The 17714-nt window shown below is 39.9% G+C and overlaps 1 protein-coding gene across 3 annotated transcripts; it reads right to left on the bottom strand.

Annotated features, from left to right (window-relative positions):
• Positions 1-1273: 1273 nt before the first annotated feature.
• On the bottom strand, positions 1274-17048 carry LOC126593195 (protein kinase and PP2C-like domain-containing protein). 3 transcript variants are annotated; one of them, XM_050259123.1, is made up of 12 exons: positions 16842-17048; positions 16616-16733; positions 16271-16437; positions 15689-15756; positions 15353-15576; positions 13536-13587; positions 11645-12194; positions 11473-11542; positions 11177-11396; positions 10988-11092; positions 2358-2453; positions 1274-1643 (listed from the first exon to the last, which is right to left on the bottom strand). In XM_050259123.1, the coding sequence occupies exons 1-12, from the start codon at positions 16954-16956 to the stop codon at positions 1449-1451; spliced, it is 1980 nt and encodes a 659-aa protein (XP_050115080.1). In that variant the 5' UTR covers positions 16957-17048; the 3' UTR covers positions 1274-1448. The 3 variants fall into 3 exon arrangements, with proteins under 3 accessions (XP_050115080.1, XP_050115081.1, XP_050115082.1); XM_050259124.1 differs by having other exon boundaries at positions 11645-12191; XM_050259125.1 differs by lacking the exon at positions 16616-16733 and having other exon boundaries at positions 16842-16996.
• Between the last annotated feature and the right edge of the window lie 666 nt (positions 17049-17714).

The raw sequence follows: 17714 nt of genomic DNA, 5'->3' as shown, positions 1-17714 counted from the left end.
GCATCTTGTTCTTTTTATAAAATCTTTCAATTTTCATCGATCATCATGGAGAAATGGTATTGGAACTTTGGCTTGATCTATTGTCTTCAACATATCATGGGAAAAACTAATTTGAAGCAAAACCCTATAGTTTGAAAGTAATTCGAAAGAATCAACAATTATCTTGATTAGGGCTCAAGATTCGCTCGATCCAAAGAGAGAGAATCAGAGACAAAAGTAGTAGACCGATTGGTGGTGATTTACTAGATCGTATGTGGTAACAGTGGTGTGGTGGAGGGAGACTGGAGAGGGTGATCGTGGACTCGTGGCTGACAAAAGTTGAGGTTCGAGACTGTGAATCGAGAGTTCAACTCGAGAGAGAGTGGCTGTTTCGATTCGAGCATTCGAGATCGACAGAGAGTCTGATTTAAGGCTGGGAAAAACATTAGACGGCTGAGATGAAATCTTAGCAGATCTAACAGCCACCAATTTTCTAAATTTAATTTAATATATATATATATATATATATTTATATTTTAACTTTTAGTTTGGCTCAAGATTAAATCCGACTATTGTTAATTTCAGTATTTTTTAATGGTATAAAATTATAAAATTAATATTTTTCTTATCGTGTAACGAATTACCCACTTGTATATCTAGACCAACCCGTTATCTTAACAGGTGCTTACTGGGTTACCTGATAACGACCCGATTCGTTATTGTGTTGACCTGAAAACTTGTTAATTTCATGTCGTTTTGTTACTAGTTAACAGGTCGTGTCAGAAATTGCCAAACCTATATTCAACAAGAAGATAGTCACAAGATTATACCCAGGCTGCATCAGGAGGGAGGGTGTTAAACCAAACTTGGACTCCATCCAAATTATGACCCAATAAACCAAGAGCATCCATCACAAAGTTATCTTCACGAAGAACATGTTGGAAAGAAATATGATCAAAATAACAAGCCGCACGCTGAATTTCCATGATTAAAGTGTTGATTAGCCAAGGTGCTGCAGACCTAAGATTGATAGCGTCAACGAGAATCTTAGAATCCCCTTCAATTTCAAGTCTCCGAATGTGTCTAGTAGCAGCAAACTTGAAGCCATCAAGGAGAGCTTGCCCTTCAGCCACTAGAACATTAATATAACCTGTATCTCTGGCTCCCCCATAAACTGGATCTCCACAATCCTTTCAAATAATAAAGCCCAAGGCTGCTTCGTTGATCTCTCCAAACAAGCGCATGTGTACCTACAAATATCTCTTCTATTACAAAGACCACCGACCTGCGAAGCTTATCCGGGAGATGATTTTATTCAAAGAATATCCTATAGAAAATACAATGTTGGTCTTGGTATCGTACACCTACCAATATTTCAAATTAGGTACATAATTCACCCTTTTTTTATTTTCCGGGGTAAATTTCTTCCCACATTTGCATTCATAAGTCGAAAAAACTAGCAAACCAACCTAGAAAATTCTCTCAGCTGTGGAGACAGGACGGAGGAAGACGACAATGACTGTGATGTTGTCTTTGCTCCCACGTTCAGCGGCTTCAGTCGCCAATCTCTTGGAGCACATTCCAGGCTCTTTCACCGTGTCCCTGATTATGCTTACAACCTCCGCATTGCTCACAACATCCCACAGTCCATCACTTGCCATTACCTGACAAAAATTAGGTTTTTTTTTCAAAAGAAAAGTAACAATGATTGAGATTAAACAGTTTAAGCACATATTGTTTGCTTCTAGATAGAGCAAACTCGGTATGTAGGTTCCGTTGCCTATCAAACAGTATCATCTCCATATTGAAAGTTGATATATATCCTTCAGCAAACAAAACAAATAAAATCTTATGAAAAAAGACACCCCTGAATCCATGAGAAAGGGAGAAGACAATAATATACAAGTCTGACGCGTGAAACATGCGAAGTCTCAGAGAGTGGCAGAGGCAACTTACTGAGTTATTTTGTTATGAATTTTGACGGAAAGAATTATTTTGTTAAGAACTTTGACGGAAATTATTGATAAGTTCTAATCAACTGATTCTTCTTAAGAGGTATTCTATTTGGTAAGTGGCCAACAGGTAATAGAAAAAGTAACTTGTCATAATCGGTTCAAAGTTGAGTAAGGCCCCATCTGGGAGTTTTATGGGAAAGCAAAAATGTTTAAACATGCTTTAAATAAGAATAGGGTTTATGGAGAAGCATCTCTAGAAATGATTTTTGAAAAACACCGAAATCACTCAGGGTTTCAAAGAAAATTTTAAAGTACCAAAATCACTACTGAGTAAAACCACTTCTATAGAAGCACTCCCAAACAAGCCCTAAGTAGGATAAATTGCACCTTTTTATGTATGCATAAGGTGTGACAAGTCCTTACCAAATACTCATCCTCTGGGGAGAGAATAGTTTCAGTTATCTCAGGTTCCGCAGTTACAGCAGGCTTTAGATCATCATCACCTATGGAACGAGTAACCTATTGGAAGAAAAATGTCAAAGATACACATTCAACCGGAAAAGATGAACATGTTTGAAATGTTAATTACGTGCCAGTCACTGACATCTGCAGGTACCATCCGGAACCATTATTCATTTTCTTATACTAGTCACTATCTTATGATAAAGCAGATAAAATGCATATATGTTTAATTACACTGGTTAAAGATAACTTCGATGAGACCAAGATGGATTCCTTTGTTAAACAAGATAAACCAAAATATTTGGTTTTCAATACAATGGTAATGGTTTTACAACAACAACAACAACAAAGCCTTTTCCCACTAAGTGGGGTCGGCTATATGAATCCTAGAACGCCATTGCGCTCGGTTTTGTGTCATGTCTTCCGTTAGATCCAAGTACTCAAGTCTTTTCTTAGGGTCTCTTCCAAAGTTTTCCTAGGTCTTCCTCTACCCCTTCGGCCTTGAACCTCTGTCCCGTAGTCACATTTTCGAACCGGAGCGTCAGTAGGCCTTCTTTGCACATGTCCAAACCACCGGAACCGATTTTCTCTCATATTTCCTTCAATTTTGGCGACTCCTACTTTACCTCGGATAACCTCATTCCCAATCTTATCCTTTCTCGTGTGCCCATACATCCCACGAAGCATCCTCATCTCCGCTACACCCATTTTGTGTACGTTGATGCTTCACCGCCCAACATTCTGTGCCATACAACATCGCTGGCCTTATTGCCGTCATATAAAATTTTCCCTTGAGCTTCAGTGGCCTACGACGGTCACACAACACGCCGGATGCACTCTTACACTTCATCCATCCAGCTTGTATTCTATGGTTGAGATCTCCATCTAATTCTCTGTTCTCTTGCAAGATAGATCCTAGGTAGCGAAAACGGTCACTTTTTGTGATCTTCGCTAGATTGCTCCGGTCATTAGTGTGGATAAGTATATAAATGGATAGAGATAGGAAAGCAAACACAAGATGTACGTGGTTCACCCAGATTGGCTACGTCCACGGAATAGAGGAGTTCTCATTAATTGTGAAGGGTTTACACAAAAGCAAACACAAGATGTACGTGGTTCACCCAGATTGGCTACGTCCACGGAATAGAGGAGTTCTCATTAATTGTGAAGGGTTTACACAAGTACATAGGTTCAAGCTCTCCTTTAGTGAGTACAAGTGAATGATTTAGTACAAATGACATTAGGAAATATTGTGGGAGAATGATCTCGTAGCCACGAAACTTCTAAGTACCGAAGTGTGGTATCGTCTTGACTTGCCTTATCTGTCTCATAGGTAGATGTGGCATCTTCTCTGGAAGTACTCTTCCTCCATCCAGGGGTGGTATCTATAACTGGTGGAGGTGCACAAGGTAATGTATCAATTTCACTTGAAGCTTACTTGTAGTTTCATGCTTGGTCAAGCGCGATACAAACCATGTAGTAGGAGTCCCCCAAGTCGCCGAGCTAGGGGATCTGCTGAAAGAGGTGACAGACAAGGTAAGCAATCAGAGCTCCGGCTGATTGTTCACATTCTCCCTATCTTGCAGGCAGCATGAAGGATAAAGAGAAGAAAAATGAGGAGAGATGATATGGGATACTTTTGCTTTTGAAGAAGTAACTTTCCACAGGCTTATTCTTAAACTGGGCTGGAGGGTTTTCTGGTTTCCTCCAGAGTATAAGGCCGACTGAAGAATTTGAGGGTCAAAACAAGTCCATCAAATCTAGAGTACGTTCGACCCTGCTGATATGGGATACTTTTGCTTTTGACAGAGTAGTGGATGTATCGGCACGTGTGCTGTTACGCTTGTCTCCACATGCTTCCTTGTATCCTTCTCACTTGCCCTATTTGTTCCTCAGGCAGATGCGGTATCTTCCCTGGAAGCATAAGATGTTGAAGATGAGTACTCGAGAGCAATGCCAGGTAAGTAATCAGGTAAGGGGTTCCAGGCAGTCAGTTCCTGGCTGGAAGCTTGATTCCAAGTGCTGACTGATTGCTCTCTTTCTCCTTGTCTTGCAGGTAAGAACAAGGCCAAAGGAAAAGACAGGGAAAAAGCATGATATGGGATACTCTTGCTTTTAACCCTGATGATATGAGATATTCTTGCTCTAGTATAGCTTGTTTACAGAGGTATTATCGGGGGGAAAGAAAGCTGAATATTTCGAAAGGCTTTGTTGGGAGTGCCCTCTCAGATAAGAGAAAGGGTTGAGCATTTTTGCAGGTCTGCCTGTCCGTTAGGGATGGAGGTCGACATATATAGGAGTCTCCCTAACATCAAGTAATAATGATATTCCTTTACCCTGCTTGGTTATAGCACGGTAGTGGGAGCTGCCAGCTTCACATGTTTTAACTCTGTCAGAGCACTTTGAAAAAGTGGTCTGTGGTATCTGGAAAGCTGATGTTGCGTGTGAAGATTACAGACAAGCTTTATCCAAGGAGATCCAGCTCTTGAAGTTGGGAAAGTGGTGCCTCTTCGATTTTCGAACAAGCAATCCTGTCGGGGATCTGGCTTTCGAGATTCGGAGAACGATGCCTCTTCGATTTTTGAGAAAGTAATCCTGCTGGGGGTCTGGCTCTCGAGATTCGGAGAGCGATGTCTCTTCGATTTTTGAGAAAGTAATCATGTTGGGAGTCTGGCTCTCGAGATTCGGAGGGCGGTGCCTCTTCGATTTTGGAGCAAGCAATCTTGTTGGGAGTGTTTTCTCGAATGTGAGTAAGGTTGGACGTGTTTGCTAGTCTACCTTGCCACGAAGCACAGAGGTTGACACATAGGGACTTTCCAATTATCCAGCAGTGGTACTGTTCCTTTACCCTCTCTTCGATTTTTGAGAAAGTAATCATGTTGGGAGTCTGGCTCTCGAGATTCGGAGGGCGGTGCCTCTTCGATTTTGGAGCAAGCAATCTTGTTGGGAGTGTTTTCTTGAATGTGAGTAAAGGTTGGGCATGTTTGCTAGTCTACCTTGCCACGAAGCACAAAGGTTGACACACATGGACTTTCCAATTATCCAGCAGTGGTACTGTTCCTTTACCCTCTCTTCGATTTTTGAGAAAGTAATCATGTTGGGAGTCTGGCTCTCAAGATTCGGAGGGCGGTGCCTCTTCGATTTTGGAGCAAGCAATCTTGTTGGGAGTGTTTTCTCGAATGTGAGTACAAGTTGGGCATGTTTGCTAGTCTACCTTGCCACGAAGCACAGAGGTTGACACACCGGGACTTTCCAATTATCCAGCAGTGGTACTGTTCCTTTACCCTTGTGGGTAATAATATGGTAGCTAGACCTTCAAAATTTATGTGTTTAAACTTTGTTAGTGTTGTTTCTTTGCAATTCTTTTACCCTTCTTGGTCAGAGCGATGTAGTGGGAGCTGCAAGCTTCACGTGTCTCAACTTTGTCAGAGAACTTTGGCAAAGTTATCTGTGGTACCCATGAGCTACTGTTGCGTGTGGGAAGTGGGTGATTGAACAGTACGATTCATGTGCTTTCTACTTCGTCAGAAATCTTCGACAGAATGCCCATAATTTCCGCAAAGCTGAGTGTGCGTGTGACAGGTGCTGACAAGGCTGGAAAAGTAGGTGCCTCTTCGATTTCTGAGATCGGCCCTCGTGGTCTCTGAGCAGCCCAGCTTTTGAGAAAGCAAGCCTCTTCGATTTCTGAGATCGGCCTTCGTGGTCTTTGAGCAGCCCAGCTTTTGAGAAAGCAAACGCCTCTTCGATTTCTGAGATCGACCCTCGTGGTCTCTGAGCAGCCCAGCTTTTGAGAAAGCAAACGCCTTTTCGATTTCTGAGCAGGCGCCTCTTCGATTTCTGAAGCTTCGTCGAGTGCAGATTTTTATAGGGGCTGACATTAAGTTCCAAAGCACACTTGAATATCCACCAGTAGAAGCTCCATTCTTGCACTTCTAAGATCTTGATTTGTCCGACCTCTTCTCTCTTCAACACCTTTGAAAATGTCTGGCCCCTCCGACCGTCGTTTTGACTTGAACCTTGTTGAAGAGGCAGCCCCGCCTTCTCCAGACAACATATGGCGCCCATCCTTCGTCTCCCCTACTGGTCCTCTTACCGTTGGGGATTCCGTGATGAAGAATGATATGACCGCTGCGGTAGTGGCCAGGAACCTTCTCACTCCCAAAGATAACAGACTACTTTCCAAACGGTCTGATGAGTTGGCTGTTAAGGATTCTCTGGCTCTCAGTGTTCAGTGTGCAGGTTCTGTGTCTAATATGGCCGAACGCCTATTTGCTCGAACCCGCCAAGTTGAATCATTGGCGGCTGAAGTGATGAGTCTCAAACAGGAGATTAGAGGGCTCAAGCATGAGAATAAACAGTTGCACCGGCTCGCACATGACTATGCTACAAACATGAAGAGGAAGCTTGACCAGATGAAGGAATCTGATGGTCAGGTTTTACTTGATCATCAGAGATTTGTGGGTTTGTTCCAAAGGCATTTATTGCCTTCGTCTTCTGGGGCTGTACCGCGTAATGAAGCTCCAAATGATCAACCTCTGATGCCTCCTCCTTCTAGGGTTTTGTCCAGTACTGAGGCTCCGAATGATCCCCCTCCGGTGCCTTCTCTTTCTGGGGCTCTACCGACTGCTGAGACTTCTCCTAAGCAACCTTTGTGAAGGCTCCCTCTTGTTTGTTTATTTTGACTCAAGTATATGTACATATTTGTAACTTATCGGGGATATCAATAAATAAGCTTTCCTTCATTTCAACGTATTGTGTTAAATACACTAAAGCCTTCTTCGCTAAGTTCTTTGAATTTTCTTTTGTTGAAGCTTGTATGTTGAAGCTTTGTGAGTGGAGCATATAGGTTGAGGTAGTGTTCCCTTAATTTCCAGAGTGAGGAAAACTTCTCGGTTGGAGACTTGGAAAATCCAAGTCACTAAGTGGGATCGGCTATATGAATCTTAGAACGCCATTGTGTTCTGTCCTGTGTCATGTCCTCCGTTAGATCCAAGTACTCTAAGTCTTTTCTTAGGGTCTCTTCCAAAGTTTTCCTAGGTCTTCCTCTGCCCCTTCGGCCCTGAACCTCTGTCCCATAGTCGCATCTTCTAATCGGAGCGTCAGTAGGCCTTCTTTGCACATGTCCAAACCACCGTAACCGATTTTCTCTCATCTTTCCTTCAATTTCGGCTACTCCTACTTTACCCCGGATATCCTCATTCCTAATCTTATCCTTTCTCGTGTGCCCACACATCCAACGAAGCATCCTCATCTCCGCTACACCCATTTTGTGTACGTGTTGATGCTTCACCGCCCAACATTCTGTGCCATACAGCATCGCCGGCCTTATTGCCGTCCTATAAATTTTCCCTTGAGCTTCAGTGGCATACGGCGGTCACACAACACGCCGGATGCACTCTTCCACTTCATCCATCCAGCTTGTATTCTATTGTTGAGATCTCCATCTAATTCTCCGTTCTTTTGCAAGATAGATCCTAGGTAACGAAAACGGTCGCTCTTTGGTATTTCTTGATCTCCGATCCTCACCCCTAACTCGTTTTGGCCTCCATTTGCACTGAACTTGCACTCCATATATTCTGTCTTTGATCGGCTTAGGCGAAGACCTTTAGATTCCAACACTTCTCTCCAAAGGTTAAGCTTTGCATTTACCCCTTCCTGAGTTTCATCTATCAACACTATATCGTCTGCAAAAAGCATACACCAAGGAATATCACCTTGAATATGTCCTGTTAACTCATCCATTACCAACGCAAAAAGGTAAGGACTTAAGGATGAGCCTTGATGTAATCCTACAGTTATGGGAAAGCTTTCGGTTTGTCCTTCATGAGTTCTTACGGCAGTCTTCGCTCCTTCATACATATCCTGTATAGCTTGGATATATGCTACTCGTACTCCTTTCTTCTCTAAAATCCTCCAAAGAATGTCTCTTGGGACCCTATCATACGCTTTTTCCAAATCTATAAAGACCATGTGTAAATCCTTTTTCCCATCTCTATATCTTTCCATCAATCTTCGTAAGAGATAGATTGCCTCCATGGTTGAGCGCCCTGGCATGAACCCGAATTGGTTGTCCGAAACCCGTGTCTCTTGCCTCAATCTATGCTCAATGACTCTCTCCCAGAGCTTCATTGTATGACTCATTAGCTTAATACCCCTATAGTTCATGCAATTTTGTACATCGCCCTTATTCTTGTAGATAGGCACCAAAGTGCTCATTCGCCACTCATTCGGCATCTTCTTCGTTTTCAAAATCCTATTGAAAAGGTTAGTGAGCCATGTTATACCTGTCTCTCCCAAAACTTTCCACACTTCGATTGGTATATCGTCTGGGCCTACTGCTTTTCTATGCTTCATCTTCTTCAAAGCTACACCCACTTCTTCCTTCCGGATTCTACGATAAAAAGAGTAGTTTCTACACTCTTCTGAGTTACTCAACTCCCCTAAAGAAGCACTCCTTTCATGTCCCTCATTGAAAAGATTATGAAAATAACCTTTCCATCTGTCTTTAACCGCGTTTTCTGTAGCAAGAACCTTTCCATCCTCATCCTTGATGCACCTCACTTGGTTTAGGTCCCTTGTCTTCTTGTCCCTTGCTCTAGCTAGTTTATAGATATCCAACTCTCCTTCTTTGGTATCTAGTCGCTTATACATATCGTCATAAGCCGCTAACTTAGCTTCTCTCACAACTTTCTTCGCCTCTTGCTTCGCTTTTCTATACCTTTCATCATTTTCATCGGTCCTATCCTTGTATAAGGCTTTACAACATTCCTTCTTAGCCTTCACCTTTGCTTGTACCTCCTCATTCCACCACCAAGATTCCTTTTGGTGTGGGGCAAAGCCCTTGGACTCTCCTAATACCTCTTTTGCTACTTTTCGGATACAACTAGCCATGGAATCCCACATTTGGTTAGCTTCCCCCTCTCTATCCCACACACACTGGGTGATTACTTTCTCTTTGAAAATGACTTGTTTTTCTTCTTTTAGATTCCACCATCTAGTCCTTGGGCACTTCCAAGTCTTGTTCTTTTTTCTCACTCTTTTGATATGTACATCCATCACCAACAAGCGATGTTGATTAGCCACGCTCTCTCCTGGTATAACTTTGCAATCCTTACAAGTTATACGATCCCCTTTCCTCATTAGAAGAAAATCTATTTGTGTTTTTGACGACCCACTCTTGTAGGTGATCACATGTTCTTCTCTCTTCTTAAAGAAGGTGTTGGTTAAGAAGAGATCATATGCCATTGCAAAATCCAAGATAGCTTCCCCATCCTCGTTTCTCTCCCCAAAACCATGGCCACCATGAAAACCTCCATAGTTGCCTGTCTCCCTGCCCACGTGTCCATTTAAATCTCCTCCTATAAATAACTTCTCCGTCTGAGCAATTCCTTGCACCAAGTCTCCAAGGTCTTCCCAAAATTTCTCCTTCGAACTCGTATCCAACCCTACTTGAGGTGCGTACGCACTAATCACATTGATAAGTTCTTGTCCTATTACAATCTTGATTGCCATGATTCTATCTCCTACCCTCTTGACATCTACAACATCTTGTGTCAAGGTCTTGTCCACGATGATGCCAACACCGTTTCTCGTTCTATTTGTGCCCGAATACCATAGTTTAAACCCTGAGTTTTCTAGATCCTTTGCCTTACGACCAACCCACTTAGTTTCTTGTAGGCACATAATATTTATCCTTCTCCTCACCATAACTTCTACTACTTCCATAGATTTTCCCGTCAAGGTTCCTATATTCCACGTTCCTAAACGCATTTTGCTCTCTTGAACTCTACCCTTCTATCCTAGCTTCTTCACCCTTCCCCGTCTAATAGGATCAAAGTACTTCTTTTGTGTGTCCCGTGTAAAGTTAATAGGAGCATATGCTCCCAAACAACTTTGAGTGGAGTCGTTCGAAAAGAAGTTTCTATAGCCCCCTTGCTCATTTAACACTGCATCCGGGTGCCGATGGAGATACAGCGACCCTTGCTCACTTATCACTGTGCTCAGGCCACACAGCGCGCCACTTACGGGTGACGCCCTAGCTTTAGCGCGATTTCGTTCTGGATTCATTTTCATAAGGATTCGACGTGATCATGGAGTGCCGGCTGTCGACTACCTGACGCCCTCCCCCTCCTCCTTCGTTTGCTAAGAAAGCACATTGCAGAACCAACATGATAAAACGTTGCATAGCACAACTGTATAAAGCTCAACAAAGTTGTACTTGTTTCCAAAGCAATATTATACAAAAGTATGTAATGTAAGTTCCCTATGGAAACTTTTGGGTGCAAAATAACATGTAGTTGAACATAAAGAAGATAAAACACATCGCTCTTTATCTTAAAGAAAATCTTATGTTGCATCACAATGGAACCTGATTATTTTTGCTTTTCCTCTCGGGCAAAGTTTATGAGTTGTCAAATTTATTTATTATGAATTATTTTTATTTTTTTTCCAAACTAACTCAAACAAGGGTTTAGCCTTTCTGTTGGAGAGAATAACCTACCCACATAAGTAGCAGAAAACAAACAAACGTAAAATATCAGACTTTTGGAAGAAAATATTGCAAGAGTATCATGATATCTGAAGGCACAAACCTGAAGAGCAGCACGACCCACCCTCCAATTATCAACTTGCCATCTTACGTCTCCTCCTGCACTAATAACCCGATCCCTTTCTTCGAGACAGCTTGCAACGTGATCCTAATATTTCATTCATTATTCTGAGGAATAAAACCTTGTACTAAACCCGAATGACCAAACAGGAATGTATGAAGTCTAAGTCACCTTGCTTAGAACAAAGGGGTGGCCAGAACGACACAGTATTGTCCTGCAATCTCCTGCATTAGCTACAAAAAGTTTGTCTCTAACAATAAGAGCTGCAGCTGCAGTGCAACCAGGATGCCAGTCCTTCTGGATAACTCTCTTGGATTTACGAGAAATATCCAGCTCAGCTCTAAATGCTATATCAGTCTTAATGAATGCCTCGAACAATGCACTGCTTGGACTGCATTTCGAGATAAAGTCAACTAGTCAAATAAAATATACAATGTTAAAAAGAGAGAAGAATGGAAGGAACAAACCTGCTAATCGAACTTATAGCTTGCAGGAATCCTGGAAAAGCTCGAGCTGAAAATTCGGCAGCTGCTGCACCTGCACTTTGTTACAGTTATATCCTTGTAGCACAGCATTGGAATCAGGTTGCTAATAGAAATACCAAATACACAATTAGAAAGATAAATTGCCAAACCTCACCTCTATGACCATCAAAAATACCAAAAACATGGATATCTCTTTCATTACACACATGTGGCAAAAGGAAATGTGTATCCTCCATCGTCTCTCTTCTGCCACAGGTAGCAAAGGATCCCCAAGAAAGTACTGGATGATATGCCAAAGTATCATTTGAAGCCTGAAGCCACTTTTCCAACCCATGCTTAGGTTCACAAGCTCTATTGATGGAATTTTCTCCCTGAGTAAACCAGTTAATACCCTCTTGATAAGCTTGAAGATTGTTGCCAACATCTATAGGCTGATTACCAAGAGAATTAAGAGAATCGTGAAAGGAACTATCTGGCTCCTTTATTTTCTCTCTCTGTTTCAAAATTATAACAAGTTCAGCAACTATGTCATCGAAGGAAGGCCTGTTTTGAGAATTTGCATCCCAACATCTCTGTATCACTGACAATAAAGCTGATGGCACACCAGACTCAGGATCAGCAAGAACCGGTCGCAATCCATCTGACACCACTGCTGCTGTAAGTTGCTGCTCTGTGTAGTTCATCTCCAGTACAGTGTGCGCCTGCTAGCATTATGCACCAATCAGCTACTAGCTACCATGAGCTATTCAGTGACAAATTTGAGGAGTCATATCCATAATAAAACATGATAATTTATTTTTGTTGAATAACAAACATAATTGCATCAGAGATGCTGCTTGAAACTCAAGATCATAGTACTGATTGTTAGAACACTAAACATTTACATGAACCCATCTATATATGGAAGTAATTCTTACTAAAAGTCTAAAAACTAAAGGCAGGTAGTCAGACAGAAAATATGTTACAGGATATAAGCAAAGGCTTAGGTGATGAAGCAGCATCAACGTTGGAGCATTTGCAGCGGAATGGAGGAGGGGCATTTTATCTTATTTTCTAGTTCCTCTTCCTTTAGACTTCTTCCCTAATTTGCTACAATTCCATATCAGCCTCCATGCCGTTTAATTATTATAAAATCTCCACATCGCTTTGGTTTAAGACCCTTGGATTTGATACCCCAAAGGCTAAAAAGTTGTAAATATATTTATGAACTTGTTTGCCTCCAGATCCTGACCCTAGAATAAAAACCACAAACTAAACACTGAGAGTCTAAGACAAAGAAAAGGGAATGTTTCATTGAAATTAGCAGTAAACTCATGTGATGAAACTGTGATGCTTTGCCTAAATTTATTGGAGGATGGGATGCTTTCAGGTCTTCTTTCTTAGCATAGGCTATGAACTATATCATGTGCCTTGCAACGCCTCATCAACAAGGCCACTCAACCTTTTTTCACTATGTTTGACCGCTATTTCCAACTGATATTTGGTTTCGACTATATCGGACCCATACTTGAATTTCCACATCACTACCTCCCAAACTTCTGATATATCTGCAGAAGTGAGAAGATATTTTTCGTACTTGGATGCTTTATTCAAAGTTAGCAGTTTTGAAATTCTAAACCCTCTTTCATCTATTAAACATTTATTTCCTAGTAACAAATCAATGCTAAACAATACGATGCCATAAAATCAAGAAAACGAATGCTACCATAGATGGATTAAATATAAAAATACATCTGAATATGTTGGAAAATTACTTGTGCAGTAAACCATAATGCAAACCAAAAATAAGCTGGAATTTTTAAAAACTAATCCCTCAGGATATATATACTATTCACAAAAATGGGCATGTGAATCCAAACATCAATGCAGTCCAAAGATCCGAACAGTTGGACCTCATTCAAGGTCAAGAATCATCCTTACGAAAAATCTCCAAAACCCAAACATGTATTAGCAACAAGAATCATATGCCACATCAATCCAACTGTAAATCAACATCTCTTAATATATTGTAAGTTAAGCAGCACAACACAAATGAGAAAGGCTACCTGGGCTTCCGCACGAAGATCAGTATATGGAACAACACCAGTAAGAAGCTCACTGCAAGAGGATCATACTGAAATTTCATATTCATGGGAAAAAGAGATGAAAATTTAAACTGCATACTTGTCTATAAAATAATAACATAATAATGAAATTACTACTATAAAATGTAATTGATGCAGAACAATATCTTAGGGATATTTTAATACAGTTTATTTGTATTCTCCTGTTTCTAGTATGAGTAAGATTACTTTCCTTCATAGCCAGATTTGATTAATTATAAATATGTGCTTTGTAATTCAAATATAAGCATACTTGATTGATGAATGAAATTTCCAAACCTTGAATTATCTCTCGCCTTTCTGTCCTCTTAAACCCTGATCTCCCCTTCTGTTCTAGATTTCTCTTCGGTTTATCTATTTCTTCTGTCTTCCTATTCTGAATCCTCTGTTTCTCTTATATTCAGACTTAGTTCCTCTTGCCTTCTAAAATCTCTTTCTGATTTCTAAACTTTGGTTACTTGTTCTACATCAGCAATTTTGGTTACACAACTATTCATTGTGATATGGTATATTTATAAATTGAAGGTTTATTTTACAAGAAAAATCTTTGTAGACAGTTTGGATCATCACACAACAATAAAATGTGGATCCTCCACGGTGTCCCATAGTGTTATTTGGGGGACCAATCAACTAAAACTAGCTACTGTTCTGATTCCAAATTGTGAAGTAATGTGTATACTATCCCCCCCTGTTCCCGTCATGGAATAGATGAAATAAATAAAAAAATGGACATTTGTTCAGGAATGAAATCTTATTGGATTTGTACATATCCAATTCATCCTTCGGAACCATATCACATCCCGGATATGATGAAATATGATGAATTGGGACGGTATTTTGTAAATACATAATTTATCCTGAACATATTACCTATTCTTTATTTTCCGATTTTTGGTGTATGTATTAATTCAAATGAAGTTGCTCTACTTGTTGAGAAGCTGATTACTGGTATCAGAATCATCCAGACATAGATTATGTTTTGATTCAGCTGACTCAATTAATGTACTAGTGAGACTCATATAGGAGCAGTGTAAATGATCCTAAGGTATTTGAAGTCTACTCCCATTATTATTTTCTAACTATTAGTACCTTAGGAGTTGAAGAAAAACATGACGTAAGGGATTATTGGCACTTTGCTCATAAAAACCCAGGGTGAACTGGCAGATATCACAACTAAGGCAGTGAAACATTGTGTATTCCTCACTGCAGAAGTTGTGAGTGGTACGATTAATTTTATTGCAGAGGTGACCTCAAAGTCTGTATGTAAAATGTACAATGTAAATCCCTCCTTATTGAAGCAGAATAGACTGAAAATAATCTCCAAACTGTTAGAAACGTGTCTTAAAAGTCAATCATGTTGTGATCTTCTAAATCATTTCATGCAATTATTGATTAAGTTTAATCAAAAGGGCAATCTTTTGTTCATTGAGGCCTCTAAAGTAAATCATGTGATGCATAAGGCATCTAAGATCGATTTCTAGAAACAAACTGGGGTGATCCTATCTCTAGTTTTATTTCTTTTCTCCCTAAACATCCCTTTTACTACCAATACACCTATGCCGCATCAATGTCTAAAAGGTCTTAAGGGAAAGTTTGACTACCATAAACATTTTTGTCAATAACCATATTTAAGGTCCCAGAGCTCAATCCAATACTTCAAAACAAAATGTAAACAGCATCACTTAAAAGAACACGTATAGTCATCAGATACAACTGTAATAAAATTTCCTTTCTTAGGTTATCAACTCTTAAATACATACTTGAGTGAAATACCAAAGCTGTACACGTCTGACTTTTCTGTATGAGTTTCCTTCTTCAATATTTCAGGTGCCATGTAAATGAGTGTGCCAACCATATTCTTTTTGTGAAAACCACCAGTAGGCTTGCCAGATGACCTCCAATTCTCAAGAGAAACTCCTTTAAGATCTTCTTTATATACAGCCAAACCAAAGTCTGCTAAGTGGGGACAAAGATCGTTATCAAGCTGCATCATAGGAAAATTATAGTAGTTAAGTGCGTAAAACAAAAAGGTAAAAAAAAAAAACAAGAAGGGATTTCTGATACTAAAGGACAAGATACTTAAGATAGACATTTACAAGAATATTTGCCGGTTTCACATCCCTATGTACAATCCCGAGGTTATGCAGGTATTGCAAAGCCTTTGCTGGAAAAGGACAAAAAAAGTGCTAAGGAAAACAATGAAAAATCACGCAACTAAACACTTTTAGAAACCTCTAGTTGAGAATGGTAAAAAATAATAAAATGATTAAGTGCAGCAATAAGTTCTAATTGCCAACTGATCAATGCAAGTTGCAACAATTCGTGATGTTGCAGTACAATAACATGAAAATTATCACCGTTTATCCTAGCTCCACACCCTGCACCCCACAACTTAATTTAAGGACTATTTGCAGGCAGCCCTTGTGATAAGGCTAAATAGCAAAGACCTCTCGGAGGTTTAATAGTTAATACATATGTATGTGTTTGTGTGTGTGTTAAAATGACTGCCAATGAAATTGTAAACTAGAAACCACAGCTATAACAGTTGTTCCTTCACTAAAGATGAACTATGCATTTCCTACAAAATAAGTTTGTGTCTGTTCCGATAACGATAGGATTGAATGCTAGGAGGTTCTTAATTCAAGAAAATAATTAGCATCCATCAAACTAAGTCATACCTAAATGGAGAGCAATCACAAGCACCTGATCGATAGTCGGAGTCCATTCTTCCATGTGTAGTTTCTCAGACAAATTGGGTGATTCAAAGAATTCAAAGAAATACATGTAATTGGGAGGCTTTGCATGCGCAGCTACCAATTTTGCTAATCCCCGATGATCCAGCTTACTTAACGTCGTGATTAACAAGAAATAAACAAAAGTTAAACGAAATTGAAGGGCCACAATTACCAAAATCAATCATGACATTAGAAGCTCAACATTCATAATTGCATATGCATATATACATAATACACACAACACTAATATATATACACATATAGATATAACCCATATCATAAAAATACCAAAGCAATTGCAATTCCTTGTGGAATTTATCAAGATCATCAGAAGTAGACAAGATGGGTTTCTTGACAGCAACTTTCTTCCCATCCAAAAGTGCTTCGTATACAACACTCTCAGCCCCTAGTCGCACAGTTAGTCCCATAATCCAAACAACAAAATCAATTAATTAGCCAAACAGAGGCTTATGAGGGAGGACAAGGACTAGGAGGATTGAGTGTTAATAGTTACCTCGGGCAATGGGTCTGAGGAGAGTGTAAGAGGAAGGTGGAAGATGGAGAGGAATGGAATTGCTGCTGCAGCAACCTCTAATGCACGCGTTTGGTTCCACAATTTCCATAACCATCTCTGCAATCCTCTCGAGCCAGCACTGCTCCCTCTCGGCCTCCACAAACCAAACAAAAAGAAAGGGCGACGCAATTTCCCACAATTAATATGCCAATTGGGTGTCTACTTCTTTTGTTTTGTTTTGTTTTGTTTTTTTTGTTTTTTTGTTTTTATTTATTTATTTATTTTTTTTTTAAGGTGGAGAAGATTTTCTGCTCACCAGGAGGTGAATAGTAAAATTGTCATCTTGAACTTGTAATCTGCCTGGCCTATTTCTATTAACCCAAATGCTATAACACTTTCTCAAAGTGAGCCTTTCTATGAAGAGAAATATTAACGAGGTTTTGTTAAAAGTGAGACTCTTCGTTGACTCTTTGCAACCTTAAGTTTTTTAAACAATGTTTTATAATATTAGCACAAGAGTTATGTTAAAATGTAAAGCGGCAGAGGGTCCATGAAGAGTCCCACTTTGATAGAGTCACCTTAGCATTTCTCCTTCATGAATTCTCTGTCACCTCACAGTTTAATGTTACTTTTCGTGCCAACAATTATAAACATTGTACAAAAAATATGAGATGGTAGAGAGTACATAGAGAGTCTCACTTTTGAGTCTCGTTAGCATTTCTACTTCTATTAAACATAGTTAATTTAGGATGGTCCTGTCCATCCACCTATTTTACTTCTCACACATCCTTCTTAATTTTCTGGCATTTAGATCGAATGAATTGAAGAAGATTAATGGACAAAAAAAAATGATCTATGGACAAAAAATAACAA

This window comes from Malus sylvestris, chromosome 12 (genome assembly GCF_916048215.2).
Source record: "Malus sylvestris chromosome 12, drMalSylv7.2, whole genome shotgun sequence".
Taxonomy (NCBI): domain Eukaryota; kingdom Viridiplantae; phylum Streptophyta; class Magnoliopsida; order Rosales; family Rosaceae; genus Malus; species Malus sylvestris.
Note: the sequence above shows the minus strand (reverse complement) of the source record. Positions and strands in the feature narration are given on the sequence as shown.

Coding starts and splice junctions, on each gene's coding strand:
- LOC126593195 (XM_050259123.1), bottom strand. CDS start 16,956: ATGGTTATGGAAATTGTGGAACCAAACGCGTGCATTAGAGGTTGCTGC. Junction 12,195..13,535: donor ATCTTCGTGCGGAAGCCCAG/GTAGCCTTTCTC, acceptor GCATAATGCTAG/CAGGCGCACACTGTACTGGA. Junction 11,397..11,472: donor GCTATAAGTTCGATTAGCAG/GTTTGTTCCTTC, acceptor CTCGAAATGCAG/TCCAAGCAGTGCATTGTTCG.